Genomic DNA, 14,106 nt, shown 5'->3' with positions numbered 1-14,106 from the left:
GGACAGTGAGGAGGTGCAAGGGGTGGGGAAGTCTGAGGGCACAGGTGAAAGGGAAGACACCTCAGCCCTCCATGGCTGTGGCCTCTGCTGGGACCGGGCCCTGGGAGATGGGCTGTGGCGCCCGCCTGGAATCCTGTGAGGGGCGTCTGGCAGGCCTGGCCGGGTGCAGTGCAGTAGACACGGCAGTGAGCGCTCAGACACGGTTGGGGTGCGAGGGGGACCTGGGGCTGAGGTGGGGGCTCAGAGCAGGACATCCATCAGAGGGGACAGACTGGGCCCCAGAAGGGGTCTCTGTGTCTTGCCCGAGCCAAGAGACTAGACTCTGAGTTCCTGCCGTCCTGGACACCCCTGCAGTGGAGCTGCTGAAGGCAGAGGCTGGCGGTCCTGGCGAGACCAATGATCCCTCTACAAGGCGGGGTGAGGGGGACCATGTGTGAGCGCCCTGTCCCTGCTAGGGGACGAGTGGCTTAACAGGATGTAGGTAGTTTCTTTAAAGAGGCCACGTTTTGGGCAAGTCTGGGCAGTGCTGAATGAATTCAGACCCTCCTCTGGGTCTGCCCCAGGAGCCCGGGTCCCACCTGAAGCCCGAGGCCCGGGGCTGAGCTGGGAGCGTTCGTGCAGACAGAGCTGGAGGCCAGTGAAAGGCAGCAGGGAGCAGGGCCGGCAGGAGGGAGGCAGACAGGTGTCCTCTCAGCGTGGGGCTGGGAGGAGGATGGCAGGGCTGGGCAGGGCTACATAGAAAACTGTCATGGCCCTTTGGGGGAAAGAAAGGGGAGAGAGAGGGACAGTGTGTGGGTGTGCCCACAGGAGAGGCTGGGCCCACATGGTTTTGCTTGGCATCAGCAAGGCAGTAGGTGGGGCCAGGATTCCATGCTTTCAACAAGCCCCCCAGGTGGCTCATTTGTGGTCAGTGTTTTGTCCACCTTTGTGGGCAGGTGTGGGGCCAGGCCTAGCTCCCCTGATGCAGCCGGATCCTCACAGCAGCCTTCCCATTTCTTTCTTTCTTTCTTTTTTTTTTTTTTTCTGAGACGGAGTCTGTTGCCAGGCTGGAGTGCAGTGGCATGATCTTGGCTCACTGCAACCTCCACCTCCTGGGTTCAAGTGATTCTCCTGCCTCAGCCTCCTGAGTAGCTGGTATGACAGGCACCCGCCACCACTCCTGACTAATTTTTTATATTTTTAGTAGAGACGGGGTTTTGCCATGTTGGCCAGGCTGGTTTCGAACTCCTGGCCTCAGGTGACCTGCCTGCCTCAGCCTCCCAAAGTGCTGAGATTACAGGCGTGAACCACCACACCTGGCCCAGCCTTCCCATTTCACAGAGAAGGAAATGGAGGCACAGGAGCAAACAGCAGCCAGCGGTCCACTTGGAACTCAAGACCTCATCTGACAAAGCGACTCCTGCAGGTTTCTCTGCTGCTGCTGCTACATGTCAGGGGAGTCAGACCCAGGCTCTACCCGCAGGGGTGTCCTTGGAGCCCTGAGGTGAGGCCCTCCTAGGAAGGTGTCCTCATTTCATGAATACACTGTTTGCCCCCCGAGTCCTCCTAGTCTGGAAGCTCCCCGAGTCCAGGTGTACACTCCCAGGAGAGGACTTGGGGCTCCCACCTTTGCAAGGGTGGCCTGAGGATGGGCTCCTCTCTGTGCCAAAATGAAGGGGACCAGGGGCCCCAAGCCAGGCACCTGGGAGACCACGTCTAGGTAGGGGTAGTTGGTGCCCAGCTTCCCTGAGGAAGAGAACCCAGCGCTGTGTGCAGAGGTGCCCCCAGCTGAGCAGGGTGTGAGGACTGATGCTGGCCTGATGGCTTTGGCATGAAGCCCAAGGGGAGCAGTGGGGAGCAGGCCCAGCAGGCCCATCCAGGGACGGGGCCGTGGCTGGCCATGGCTGGAGCAACTGGTGTGAAGACAGAATGCCGGACGGGAGGGATGAGGCATGTGGCGCTGGCCACGAGGCTGGGTGGTGGAGGAGCTGCCTTTGTCCAAACCCACAGGCCCGGGAGCAAGGACAGATGTGGGTTTCCCTGGCAGGATAGAAGGGGGCAGGGGACCTTGGAGGATCGGGTGAGCCTGACGCTTACAGTGGGGACTCTGTGGCAGTGAGCAGGAAGTGGGGATGAGGGCTGGGCAGGGGGCGGGCCTGAGCCTTCTGGGTCTTTGGCCCAGGTGGACCTCATTTATTTATTTATTTTTTGAGACAGAGTCTTGCTCTGTTGCCCAGGCTGGAGTGCAGTGGCAGGATCTCGGCTCACTGCAACCTCTGCCACCCGGGTTCAAGCGATTCTCCTGCCTCAGCCTCTCCAGTAGCTAGGATTACAGGCGCATGCCACCACGCCCGGCTATATATTTTTGGTTAGAGACAGGGTTTTACCATGTTGGCCAGGCTGGTCTCAAACTCCTGACCTCAAGTGATCTGCCTACCTCGGCCTCCCAAAGTGCTGGGATTACAGGCGTGAGCCACCGCACCCGGCCTCAGGTGGACTTTAATAAAGTGGCCTTCGGCCAGGTAACAGAACAAGACTCTGTCTTTAAAAAAAAAAAAAAAAAAAAAAAAAAAAAAAAAAAAAAAAAAGGGTGGCCTTCAACTCTAAAGAGAAGCAGGAAGAGGAAAACCCCCCTTTTGGGTGAAGTATTTTCAGGTCTGATTTCACCTTTGATCATGACACTGGCCCTACAGAGCCCAGTGGTACCATCAGAAGGTGGAGGAAGCTTCCATCATGGCTCCCCCGAGGGAGGAGCCAGGCTGAGGGCTGGTCCACACCCCAAATAAACCTCCGCATGAAGTGTCCGGGAAGGACCCGGGAGTTCCTCTTGGCGTCTGGCCTCTGCTCCTCCCTTCCGCACTCTACCGAGGCATGAGCAGGTGTTGATGTGGAGTCTGAGACTGGGGTTTTAAGAAGGCAGCTACGTTCTGACTCCTGCCCTACTTGTGCCGTGACCCTCCCAGAAACACCTTGGTGACCTTTGTCACTGGGATGGTGGCAGGTAGAAGCTGTGACCCTCCCAGAAACACCCCAGTGACCTTTGTCACTGGGATGGTGGCAGGTACGAGCTGGCAGGTGACCACTATGGCTGGGTTTCCCCAGGGGCCCAGTGGGGAGGCTGGACTTCCCTCATCCAGGGAGCAGAGCCACAGGACACCTGGGCTGATGGCAGGTGCCTTGCCCGAGGGCCTTCCTACCCAATTTCACCGAATCTGACCACTAGGAAACTGACATCTGCAGACTTTTTTTTTTTTTTTTTTTTTTTAGGAATCTTGCTCTGTCGCCCAGGCTGGAGTGCAGGGGCTCAATCTCGGCTCACTGCAAGCTCCGCCTCCCACGTTCATGCCATTCTCCTGCCATTCTCCTGAGTAGCTGAGACTACAAGCACCCACCACCACGCCTGGCTAATTTTTTGTATTTTTAGTAGAGATTGGGTTTCACTGCATTAGCCAGGATGGTCTCGATCTCTTGACCTCGTGATCCGCCCGCCTCAGCCTCCCAAAGTGCCGGGATTACAGGTGTGAGCCACCACGCCCGGCCAACATCAGCAGAGGTTTCAAGACAACTGGTCTGTATTAGTCAAATATGTCAATCCTAAGACAGACGGAAAAAAGAAGGGGTGGCTGGGACCCTCTCCTCCATTCAAGGAGACAGGAGAGGCACATGGAGCACTGTGTGGTCCTGGGGCTACGAAATCCTCTGAAGACAACTCTAGGACAATCGGAGGATCTGGATATTGGAAAATACTGTATTGTTATACAATTTGGGGGCGGGGGGCGCTGGAATAACAGGGTTGAGTTTTGTGGCAGAACGTCCTTAGGAGACACGAGCTGATGGATTTAGGAGTGCAGTATTCTGATGATCACAACCTACTTTCAGATGTTTCAGAAAAGCATGCGCGTGTGTGCGTGTATGAGAAAGTGTGGGCACAGGATAAGAGAAGATGAAAAATTTAGGCCAAGAGCACGTGGGTGTCCATGAACTATTCCTCCACTGTCTTTGTCATTTGAAATCTTTCAAAATTTCCAAAGACAGGGAGGGAAGAGGTTAATGAGAATGTAACTCAGTGGCGCCTACCTCCCTTTCAACTGGTGTCATCTTCCCAAATACTATGACTAATGATTAATAAATGGTTACTCTTTATGTTGATGACAAAGTCCCATTTTTTCTTTCAGAATGCCTTACTTAATGGGACTTTCCTCACTGAGCCTCATGCACCTGTGCAAAGCACCCCGCCCTTGGGACTCGGTGTGAGACCCCACTGGGAGGGGCAGCTATGCCCGCAGAGACCACAGCACACCCGCCACTCCTTGTCAGGGTTTATTTCATCGGCTAACATTCATTCTCGACCTAGACAAAAACAATTAGATGATTATGACTTGCTTTTCCATCATCAACTCATTTTTTTTTGTATGAATAACCAAAAAATTTCTTCAACACTTTTTTTTAAGAAGAAGCTATAAATAAATAAAGCTTTAAACGATCCTGGGTTCAAGTTAAACAGTTCCAGTTCCCGAAAAGTTCACAGCCTTGTTTTGTGGGCAGTTCTGCTGTTCCTGCCTTCCCCCTCCAGGAGGGGACGTTTGCAGGTCTGGGGGTCCTGGTGACTAAGCTGTTAGCTCCACTGCCTGCCTGCTTCCATCCTTGCAGCCCTGGGAGGGCCCTGAGTGGACAGAGTCCTTACAATTTAGGAGATGCTGCTGGCAAAGGAACCATTGACACAAAGCAGGTGGCCTGAATGGGAAGTGCCAGGCTGGACACTCAGGGTCTGAGGGCACTGCCAGCTGCCGCCGCCTCTGAACACCTCAGCCCGGCGCTGGCCCGAGAGGAGACTGCTTTCCAAATGCAGTGAAGAGACCGAGACAAGACCCGTGCTTCCGTGTGAGTCGGGATGCGGGGCATAAGTTAACACATATTCCAATATGTACAAAACAACCTGCGCTCGGGCCCGCGCACCCAGGAAGCCCATGGTGAAGGTGAGGCCACCTCGAGCCAGGCCTCTGGCTGGGTGTCCACCTCCTGCCGGGAGGCCAAGGTGCCCCACGTGGCTTGTGCAAGACCTCACGATCCCCTTAACACGTTCCTCCTCCTCCAAGGAGTGCATCCACTCCAATGTTGAGTGTCCGAGCAGATTCCCATTGACCCTGACCTCCCTTTGAAAGAACCACAGCACTAGATCCCCTTGGCACTTGCTTCCTTAGTGTGATGCATCCACCCAGGGAGGTGGCCCTGCGCGACGCTGGCACACTGTCCACCCTGCCCTGTTGACCATCCTGTCCTTCGACCCCAAAGTAAAATGGGGCCAGTGTAGGAGGCCTGAGGGTGGGGCCCTTATGCCAGACCTCCAGGGGTAGCAACCTCATCTGACCCCAGCTTTGCCTTCCTGTGCTGCAGAAGGCGCTTGCTCCCAAGCCCGTGGTGACCCATGTCTCCACCCCATGGTGGGGCAACTGTGGTGGCTGAGTGGAAGCTGGGGCAGGAGAGAGGACCCCCACCAACCTCAGCCAGGCGGCCTGCAGAGCCCACTGCCCTGCCTCTGAGTCAGCCTGCGGCCTGAGCACACCAATCTGCTCTCTGGGGGATCCAGGATGCCTATGCGGGCCCTCCTAGAGACACCAGCTTGGCCTCCTAGGGCATAAGGAATGGGGACAGGGCACGGGGCACGTGCTTACAACGGATATGCAACATGGCTTTTAGTAAGGCCATTGCAGCCAGTGGGGAAACCTGCGGGGCTGCTAGGAACAGAGCATGGCCAGCCTTTTGCAAGGGGGTGGGGAGCACAGGGAAATGCAAGGAGAGCCAGGGTGGGGAGGGCTGAGTGTCTGTTGTCAGGGAGGCCACCTACAGCTGTTTTGCCAAGGCTAGTTGAGAATCTGAAAGCTCGAGTCCCCGTTCCTGGCCATCCAGAGCCAACTGTGGTCCGAGGGTACGGCTCCTGGGCGGGGGCTATGGTCCCATGCTCCAGCCGATGGAAGCCTGATGAACTTAATCCGCACACTGGTGGGAGCAGTGGTATTTGAGTACGTGTCTCGGTGATGGGGCTGGGGCAGCCTGCTAGCAAATCCCAGTGGGTCAGAAAGGAGAACAGAGGCAGGGGAGCGCTCGGTCCCCAGCCCTTCCAGTCTGAGCCAGGCCTGCCTGGATGGTCAGCTCCAAAGGCCAGCCGGGGACTCACGCACAAGTGGCAGCATCCCTGGCCAAAGCCTCCCCACTCCCGGGCTGCCAGTCAGCCCACGGAAGGCTGGCAATGCAGCTCGGGCCCACTACCCAAACCCCTCCTTGGTCTGAGGACTGTAGGGAGTGGGTGGGTCCTGAACATCAGCTTTGGCCTCCTGACCCAAAGCATGAAGCAGGACCATGGGCCAGAGAGGGGAGCAGGCTTCCTGGGGGCTGGACTCGAGTCTTCTCTGCCTCAGATGGGGTGGGCCCTGACCTTGAGGGAGCTACAGATGGGTGAGCTGGGGGCTCCCCAGACCTTGGGGCATTGGGGGCAGCCAGAAGGGGAGGGGCTACGGGATGGCCTGGAGCTGGGGCAGTTGCCAGAAGCGGGTCTCACTCCTAGTAGCCCGGACAGAGGAGCTAAGAGCGAGTGCTGTGTGCATAGTTGGTGAGGGACACACTCCCGACCTGGCAGGTCCACTTTCCCGCTGTCCTCGTCTCTTGTGCAAACCTTCAGTTTTTGTGATAAATCCAAGGAGGCCAGGAGAGCAGGCACAACACCTGCTCTGGAGGCCCTGCCCTGACCATGGCATCCTTTGAGCACGCTTTCCTCTGACCCACTGGGCTGCACCTGTTGATTCCTCAAGCCCCCATCCCCGCCCAGCCCCACTACATCCCTGCTCTGTTTATTTTCAGGACGCAGCTACCTCTGTGGAACAGGTTTGGGATGCTCATCCCGTGTGACAGTCTTGGGTGGACCTGTCGTCTGTCCTGTTTTATCCCCCACACCCCTCAAGAGGCCTCCCCGTGGCCACCACCGCCACTACCACTTCTCAATGATGTGGCTCATGTAGTCCTCAGTGGGCACGCGGCCCGGCTCGTCGGCGTCCTCCCGCGGCAGCGCCTCCTTGGCCCGGTGCAGGAGGCGCTCCTCGCGGCTCCTCAGGCGCTGCTCCCTGCGCTCCAGCTGCCGCTTGTACTGGTAGCGCTGCTGGAAGAGGTCCTTGGCGTAGTCATACAGCTGCATGTCCAGGTCGTTGAGCTCCTCGATGCGCCGGATGGTGTCCTCGTCCACCTCCACGCCGCCTGCCCGCGTGCTGTTGTACTGCATGAAGGGCCGGATGAACTTGAGGTTGAACGTCCGCTCGAACAGGTACTGCGTCTTGCGCTGGAACTCGGTCAGGCCGAAGAAGGCCATGCCCCGCAGGTTCTTCTTGGCGCTCTCGAGCAGCAGCTGGGCCCGCTTGCCCTCGGGGATGAAGGACAGGTTGTAGCAGCCCACCAGGCTCAGGTCGGCCAGCATGCGCACCTGGCGGTTGTTGGCCAGGTTGTACGGGCAGTCCATGAACTCCTGCAGCGTGCAGCCGGACCAGTCCGTGCCCTCGTAGCAGGGCGGCAGCTCCTCGGGCGTGGGTGTGCGCCCGTCACACATGTGCAACGACGTCTTCCACGTGGCACCCCTCTGCACATGCCGCCACTCGCTTAGGTAGCGGGACACGGGGTCTCGTAGCAGGGTGATGTAGTAGAACTTCCTGCAAGGAGACGGGGAGAGGAGGTGAGGGCTGTGACGCAGCATGAGGGGGGCTACCAGGACTGCTCTGAGTCAAAGTCCCCACTACAAGAGTTTGGGCTTCACCTCTGATGCCAACCAACTCCTGCATTTAGCTCTCAAATAGCCGTTTCAAAACCCGGTATCAGAGATGCCAAGGAGCATGCCACAGTCACGTGGCTACCCAGGGTGACCACCACAGTGCCCTGCAGCGCCTGGCCTGGCTCCTCTGGAGAGACAACCTGACTTTTTCCTGCCGGTGGGTGGAGCTGCCAATACCTCATCCAGGGAAGTCCCAGAGCCACAGCCGCCTAAGACCAGCAGTGTTCACCAGGTGTTTACAGCCTGGGCATGGTGCCACCCAAAGAGCCACTCAGCAGGAGCAGAGGGTGGGCAGGGGTCAGTGAGGGTCACCTCCAGTCCCAGTCCCAGGGTCCTGCCAAGGCCCGGTGGTGGGGTGGGGGCCCCAGCGGACCAGCCAGCCCAGGACCCCAGGGGAAGCCATGACTTATATAGTCTCCAACTCGGTGGGTTGTCCCCCAAGACGCCAGCGCATTGCACAGTATGTAAGGGTGCGTGCACAACGGAGAAATGACCCAAGGAAGGCTCCACCTCCCACCCTCCTCTGCGCGGCAGGAGCCCAGCATGAAGCATGTCCTTGCCCGGCTCGCTATGACGCTGGGCTGGGGGCGTCAGGACACCGGACAGATGGGTAAAATGTGGTGGCGGCTGTGGATGTGCCCAGTGTGTGTGTGAGGTCAGCCCTGGGGGAGGCTGCAGTCATTCTTAGAGGGCTCCTGTCCACGCTGGGGTGGGTGGGCCTCAGGCCAAGGAGAACCAGGGCTGGGCAGGCAGCCTAGGAACCCACAGGGCCCCTCACTGCCTGGGGGAGCAGCTCCAGAAGGGCCCTGACCCACCGCCAGGATTCCCCAGATGGCAACATGGAAGTGTACCCACACTGCTCCCCTCCTCCCCTCACACTGCCCTGGGCAGGGGCGGGGGTGGGGGGCATGGGGGGACCCTGGGGAGCACAAAGCGCTTCCTGGTGTCCGCTGGCAGCTGCCCTGATCTGACTGCACACCTCCCTGCGGGGAAGGAGGCACAGTGCCTGGCAAGTGGTGCGGTGCCACTGCAGGCCACCCCCGCCTATGAAGACATGTCAGAAAGCCCCAGTGGGGGCAGCTCTGAAGCAGGCGGGGTAGCCAGTGATGGCTCCGGGGCAGGCAGCAAGGCCAGCACTACTGCATGCAGACTGCCGAGGAAGGGAGAGGCAGCTGTCATCCGCCTGGTGTTTTCTGTGGCCTGGCAGGCCCAGACCATGCCCTTGAGGAGCTCCCAGCAGATGGGGTGGAGGAAGGACCCAGTAGGACTGAGCTGACGACCCCAGGGTCAGGCACAGTTGGACTCCAGGGGGCAGACAAGCTGTGGGCAGCAGGGGCGAGAGCAGGCCTCAGCTTCCCTGCTCCAGGCTCCCACTTCACATGCCCCAAGGCACACCTGGCCCTCCCTGAGCACCCTGCACCCACCGCCTGCCTGGTACCACACATCTGTGCTGATGGCAGCAGCTCCTGGGCACTCGGGGCCTCAAGGGCCAGAGGGCGGGACCTTCTTCAGGTAGCAGATGAGACCAACGCTTTAGAACCAAAAATGACCAAGGGCCAGGGAGGAAGGGCCCGAGGTGGCCGGGGCAGGCTCTGTCTCCTGCCTCGGGCTCACAAGGCCCTGACTGCCGAAGAGAGGCTATCCATGCCCTTCCTAGCTGACCCTGTGTCCAGGGGAGGCATAGGGACGCATGGACCTCCACTCCCCACTCCTGTGGGGCCCTGACCAAATGGATGGAGACAGGCCAGTGTGGGGGGTTTCTTCCGAACACAAAAAACCACAGTGTGATGCGTCAACCAACAGAGAGGCTTGCCCTCCTAGCCCCAGCCAATGACCCTGTGAGTTACAGCCACAGGACTCTGACTGGCCGCAAGGGTGACTCTGAGGGCAAGGACACGCTGTGCATGGTGCAGCAGGCCCCGTCTGGGAAGCACAAACGGCTCAGTTCCTCTCCCATTTTCAGCGCCCCGTGCCCACATGCGGGTCCTTCAGCCCCAGCCCCACACCCATTCAGGGACCATCCCCTGCAGCCCGAGGCATGCCTCCATCATGAGCTTCTCTGCCCATGGCCCAGAGAGGGTGTGTGACTTGCCCAGGGCCACACAGAGTCATGACACCAGCCAGAGTCCGTGCTAGCTGATTGGAAGGCCTGCAGAGCGAGCTGCCCTGTGCCTGGTTAGCAGGGGGAAGAGATTCCGTCAGAGGCCTGAGCATGCAAAGGCTTGGCACTCTGCAGATGGGGTCTCCCATGGTGTAGCCTGTGCCTGTGTATCGTGCAGGCTCCAGGAGATGCTGATGAGCCTTAGAGCCTCCTGGTCATGTCTGGAGCCACCTGGCCAGCACTGGGCCTAATGACTGAGGGAACAGGCAGGAGTGGTGTGAGGCCCCTCTGTGGAATGGCTGCTTCTGGGTGGGTGGAGGGTCCAGGTCACCTGCCTGGCTCCCACCTGGGAATGCATGCAGGCACCAGGCATGCATCCAGCCTGTTCCTGGACAAGGGCCCTGGCTCCTCAGCTCTGGGGGTGCAGAACACGGGGGAGTGCGAGGGAGGGAGCACAAAGCGGGGAGCTCGTGGCCAGGCTGTGAAGTGTTTCTGCTCAGTTCTGTCCGCCCCTGCTGTCAAAGCCTCCAGCTTCGTGGCAGGACAGACTCTACCTGCCCTCACCCTCCTGCTCACAGTGGGCGGCTGCAGCCCCAGAAGAGGCAGCACTCAAAGCTGGGGCCACCACCTGCCACAATCCCAGCCTGCAGTGACGGGTGGGCACGAGGGCCCCAATGGACCTGAGGGCTTTCCCCTCCTGGGAGGAACTCATTCCTCAGCCGCACACGGTCTGACCACACCGTGGGTCTTGGCAGCCAAGCTCGAGCGGCTGCCACTAGGGCACATAACTGCAAATGCCAGGTCAGCACCAGAGTGCAGAGGGACGGAGGTGAAGCCGGCACCTTGGGAAGGGCCAGGACACGGTCTACACCAACCCCATACCCAGGTCCCCTGGGGGTTCAGATGGTCCCTGGCCACCCGAAGGCAGGAGACTGGTGGTGAGGGCAGCCATGGGCCACAGCCACAAGGCTCCCTTCTCTAAGTCCCTTCTCCCTGGCAGCAACCTTTCTGAATGACAGCCTCCTCACCCCTGCGAAGCTCAGGGCCTCTGCCGTGGAGGGGCTGGAGCGTCCCCCTGCTGCCCTCCCGGTGTGGCCTGGTGCCCCCTCCCCTCCCCTCCCCAGCACCGTCATGGTCTGCAGGTAGGAGCACACGGGTGCATCACCCCTGGTCTCTGCATGGGCCATGCCCTTCACTGGAATGCCAGCGTGAGTGACCACCCCTTGGTCAGACCTCTCCACCTTTAAGACCCAGCTCAAAAAGATAAGCGGTTGCCAGTGCAGGAGTGCGAGAAGAGCCCAGAGCACCCAGCAGGCACGTGTGGTATGCACAGTGGGCCGGCTCTAGTAGCCCCAGATGGCACATGACCTACTGACCATCATGGGTCGGGGTGGCAGTAGGCTCAGTTACCATGTGTCCGACGGCAGCATCCTCTCTACGGGACACAGCTGAGGGGAACAAAGGCCTCTCTGCCTGTGCCTGCAGGGGCAGTGTCTTGAGGGGACAGTGAGACCCTGGTGCAACTGAGGCAGAGTTGGGGGCCAGAGACAGGGAGGAGAGGAGAGGACTCGATTTTCTGGGTCCAGCCATTGAAATGACTTGGGTTTTTCATGTGTGAGCCACTTAAGAGAAGCCGTGAGCAATTTACTCTTTGGTTTCTGAAAAAGCTGGGAGGGTGAGCTGCTGAAGACAGACACTCATTTGAAAGCCATCTAAGTCTGGGGCCCTCAGAGCACTAGAGGCGAAGCTTTCTCCTTTACTGCCCCAGGCCTGGCTCTCTCCTCTGCCAAGGCCTTCCGTGCACAGGAGGCCTAGCAGGCACCAACAGGGGCAACGGCAGGGGCAAGGGGCACCTGAGCCAGCCAAAACTCCCATGCTCCCTGGAATGACCAAGCCTGTCAGCCTCACCTGTCCTTCCTGTGCCCATGTCCCACATAACCCTTCTGGACCAAGGCCTCCCGCTGCAGGGACAGCTGCTGGGGAACCACACCAGGGAGGCAGGTGTGTGCAAAGATATTAGCAGTGCTGGCCCAGCGGCTCTGCATCTTGTAATAAAATGGCGCAATGGGCACTGCGCCTGGGGGAGCCTGAGCTGACCGAGGCCCCCGCCCTAAGGCCCAATGGCTTACGCTGTCCCCACGGCTCCCTGTGTACCTTCTCTACTCAGAACATTGCCATGCCCTGGGTCCCCTGGTTCTGTCCCCTAGACACGGCCTGTGGTATAGACAAAGGGCCAGCCAGACTCTAGAAGCTGCCTGAGGCCAGCAGCCAAATGTGGCTGTTCCTGCCCCTTTCTGCAGATGTGACAGCTGATCCAGGCAGGGTGACCTGCCCTTGGCCACTGTCCAGTTCCTACCTACCCCTGCCTGAACGGTATGGAAGCCACTACCTGGCACGCCCCTCCATAGCCGGCGGGACTCTTTAGGAGCCAGAGGCGTCCAGTCCCATGCCCAACACGCAGAGCCCTCCCCTCCCCTCTGCCTTGTCCCCTTCCCTCTGCCGAACACTGCAGGCACTGCTGGCCACAGGCACGTCCTGGCCATCCTCTGGCCTGGTGCTCCAGCTGCGCCTCGCCCTGTCCCACCTCCCGTGCTCCGTCCTCTTTCCTCCATTGCACGCATTGCCAGATGCATCTGCTGTTTACTCTCCGTCTGTCATCTGCCAAAAGGCGGGGTGGAGGTGTCAAACAGAAACAGGAAGAGGGCGGGGTATGGCGAGGTGCAGAGGACTCCCCAAATGGCCCACCCCAGATCTAGGCAGCTCTCTGACATGTGCTCTCTGGAGGTGCCAAGGGGGCGGCTCACGGCTCAGAGGTTCGAGGAATGGTCTGCACACTCAAGGTGGTCCCCAGCCCCTGCCCTCAGGAGCCCAGGCTCATCTAATCCCTGCCTCGTACCCCCTGCTGAAGGGTCTGTGCCCCAGAGCAATCTTCCCTGCACTGACACCTGGGACCCCACAAAGCAGGGGCTTTGTGCCTATCACTATCCAGCAGGGTCTGTCCATCCAGGTGCTCCAAGTGCCTGCCAGCAAAGCTTCCAGAAAGAGGGGAGAGAGAAAATAGAGGAGATGATGAGAGAAATAACCAGAATTGGAGTACATCATTCACTGAGACTGAAATGGCTGACCAAGTGCCAAGCAAATGAATGTGGGGACTGAACAGAGGACTAAAAAGTTGACCCTTGAAGCATCTGGACAGAAAAAACAATACACAAATGGCATGCTTCTCCATTACAACGCCGTATGTTAGAAACCATTGGAGCACGGTCTTCAAAAGGCAGAGGGAAAATGACCAATTCAATCTCATACCCAGCCAAACTATCAGTCAAGTGTGGACAGCAGAGACGTCTTCAGACATATAAAGACTTAGGAAATTTACCTTCTGTGAATCTTATTTTAGGAAGATCCTGGAGTAGGCATCTCATTTAGCAAAAAAGGAAAAGAAAAAACAAAACAAACAAAAAGTGGGAGCCAGGAGCTCCAACCCAGGGGGCAGTTACAGGATGTCAGCAAAACATCCCACTGGGCCTGTCAGGAGCAGGGGGACAGAAGCTCTAGGAAAAAAGGGGCAAAGGCCGGGCATGGTGGCTCACACCTGTAATCCCAGCACTTTGGGAGGCTGAGGTGGGTGGATCACTTGAGGTCAGGAGTTCGAGACTAGCCTAGCCAATGATGGCAAAACCCCGTCTCTACTAAAAATACAAAAATTAGCCGGGAGTGGTGGCACATGTCTGTGTTCCCAGCTACTTGGGAGGTTGAGGCAGGAGAATCACTTGAATGCAGGAGATAGAGGTTGAAGTGAGCTGAGATCGCACCTGGGTGACAGAGTGAGACTCCATCTCAAAAAAAAAAAAAAAAAAAAAAAAAGAGGGGGGTTGGAGGGGGAATGGACAGATGGCCTGACACAACCGAGCATTTGGTGGGAAAAAATGAATGGTAGGTGTGTGGCAGATTCTGGAATCATCTGGAAAAAATTAATCCATGAAGATAGAAAATAAAACAAGTAAAAAGACAAGGCAATCATTAATTCCAGGAAAAACAAAAAGTTATATAGAAAAGAAAATGAAGTACACTACTTGCCTCAGCGGTAAATGATGGTTTTGAAGGCATCATCATGTAAACAGTGATTACTGATTTAATAAAAACGTGAGTTTTAACTGTATGTGGGTGATGGGTGGGGGGGACAGACTGTGTGAGGGTGTAAGAACGCTTCACCTTC

At 58.0% G+C, this 14,106-nt stretch overlaps 1 protein-coding gene across 1 annotated transcript in view; it reads right to left on the bottom strand.

Annotated features, from left to right (window-relative positions):
- Positions 1 to 4,285: 4,285 nt before the first annotated feature.
- The window catches only part of HS6ST1 (heparan sulfate 6-O-sulfotransferase 1), a 54,270-nt gene continuing 44,449 nt past the window's right edge, over positions 4,286 to 14,106 (bottom strand). The window contains exon 2 of the mRNA XM_054478267.2: positions 4,286 to 7,670. Coding sequence (XP_054334242.1) covers positions 6,962 to 7,670 — 709 coding nt within the window. The 3' untranslated portion in view covers positions 4,286 to 6,961. The remainder of the gene's footprint in view (positions 7,671 to 14,106) is intronic.

Source organism: Pongo pygmaeus, chromosome 11 (assembly GCF_028885625.2).
Source record: "Pongo pygmaeus isolate AG05252 chromosome 11, NHGRI_mPonPyg2-v2.0_pri, whole genome shotgun sequence".
In the NCBI taxonomy this organism is placed as follows: domain Eukaryota; kingdom Metazoa; phylum Chordata; class Mammalia; order Primates; family Hominidae; genus Pongo; species Pongo pygmaeus.
This window is presented reverse-complemented; position numbering and strand designations above follow the sequence as displayed.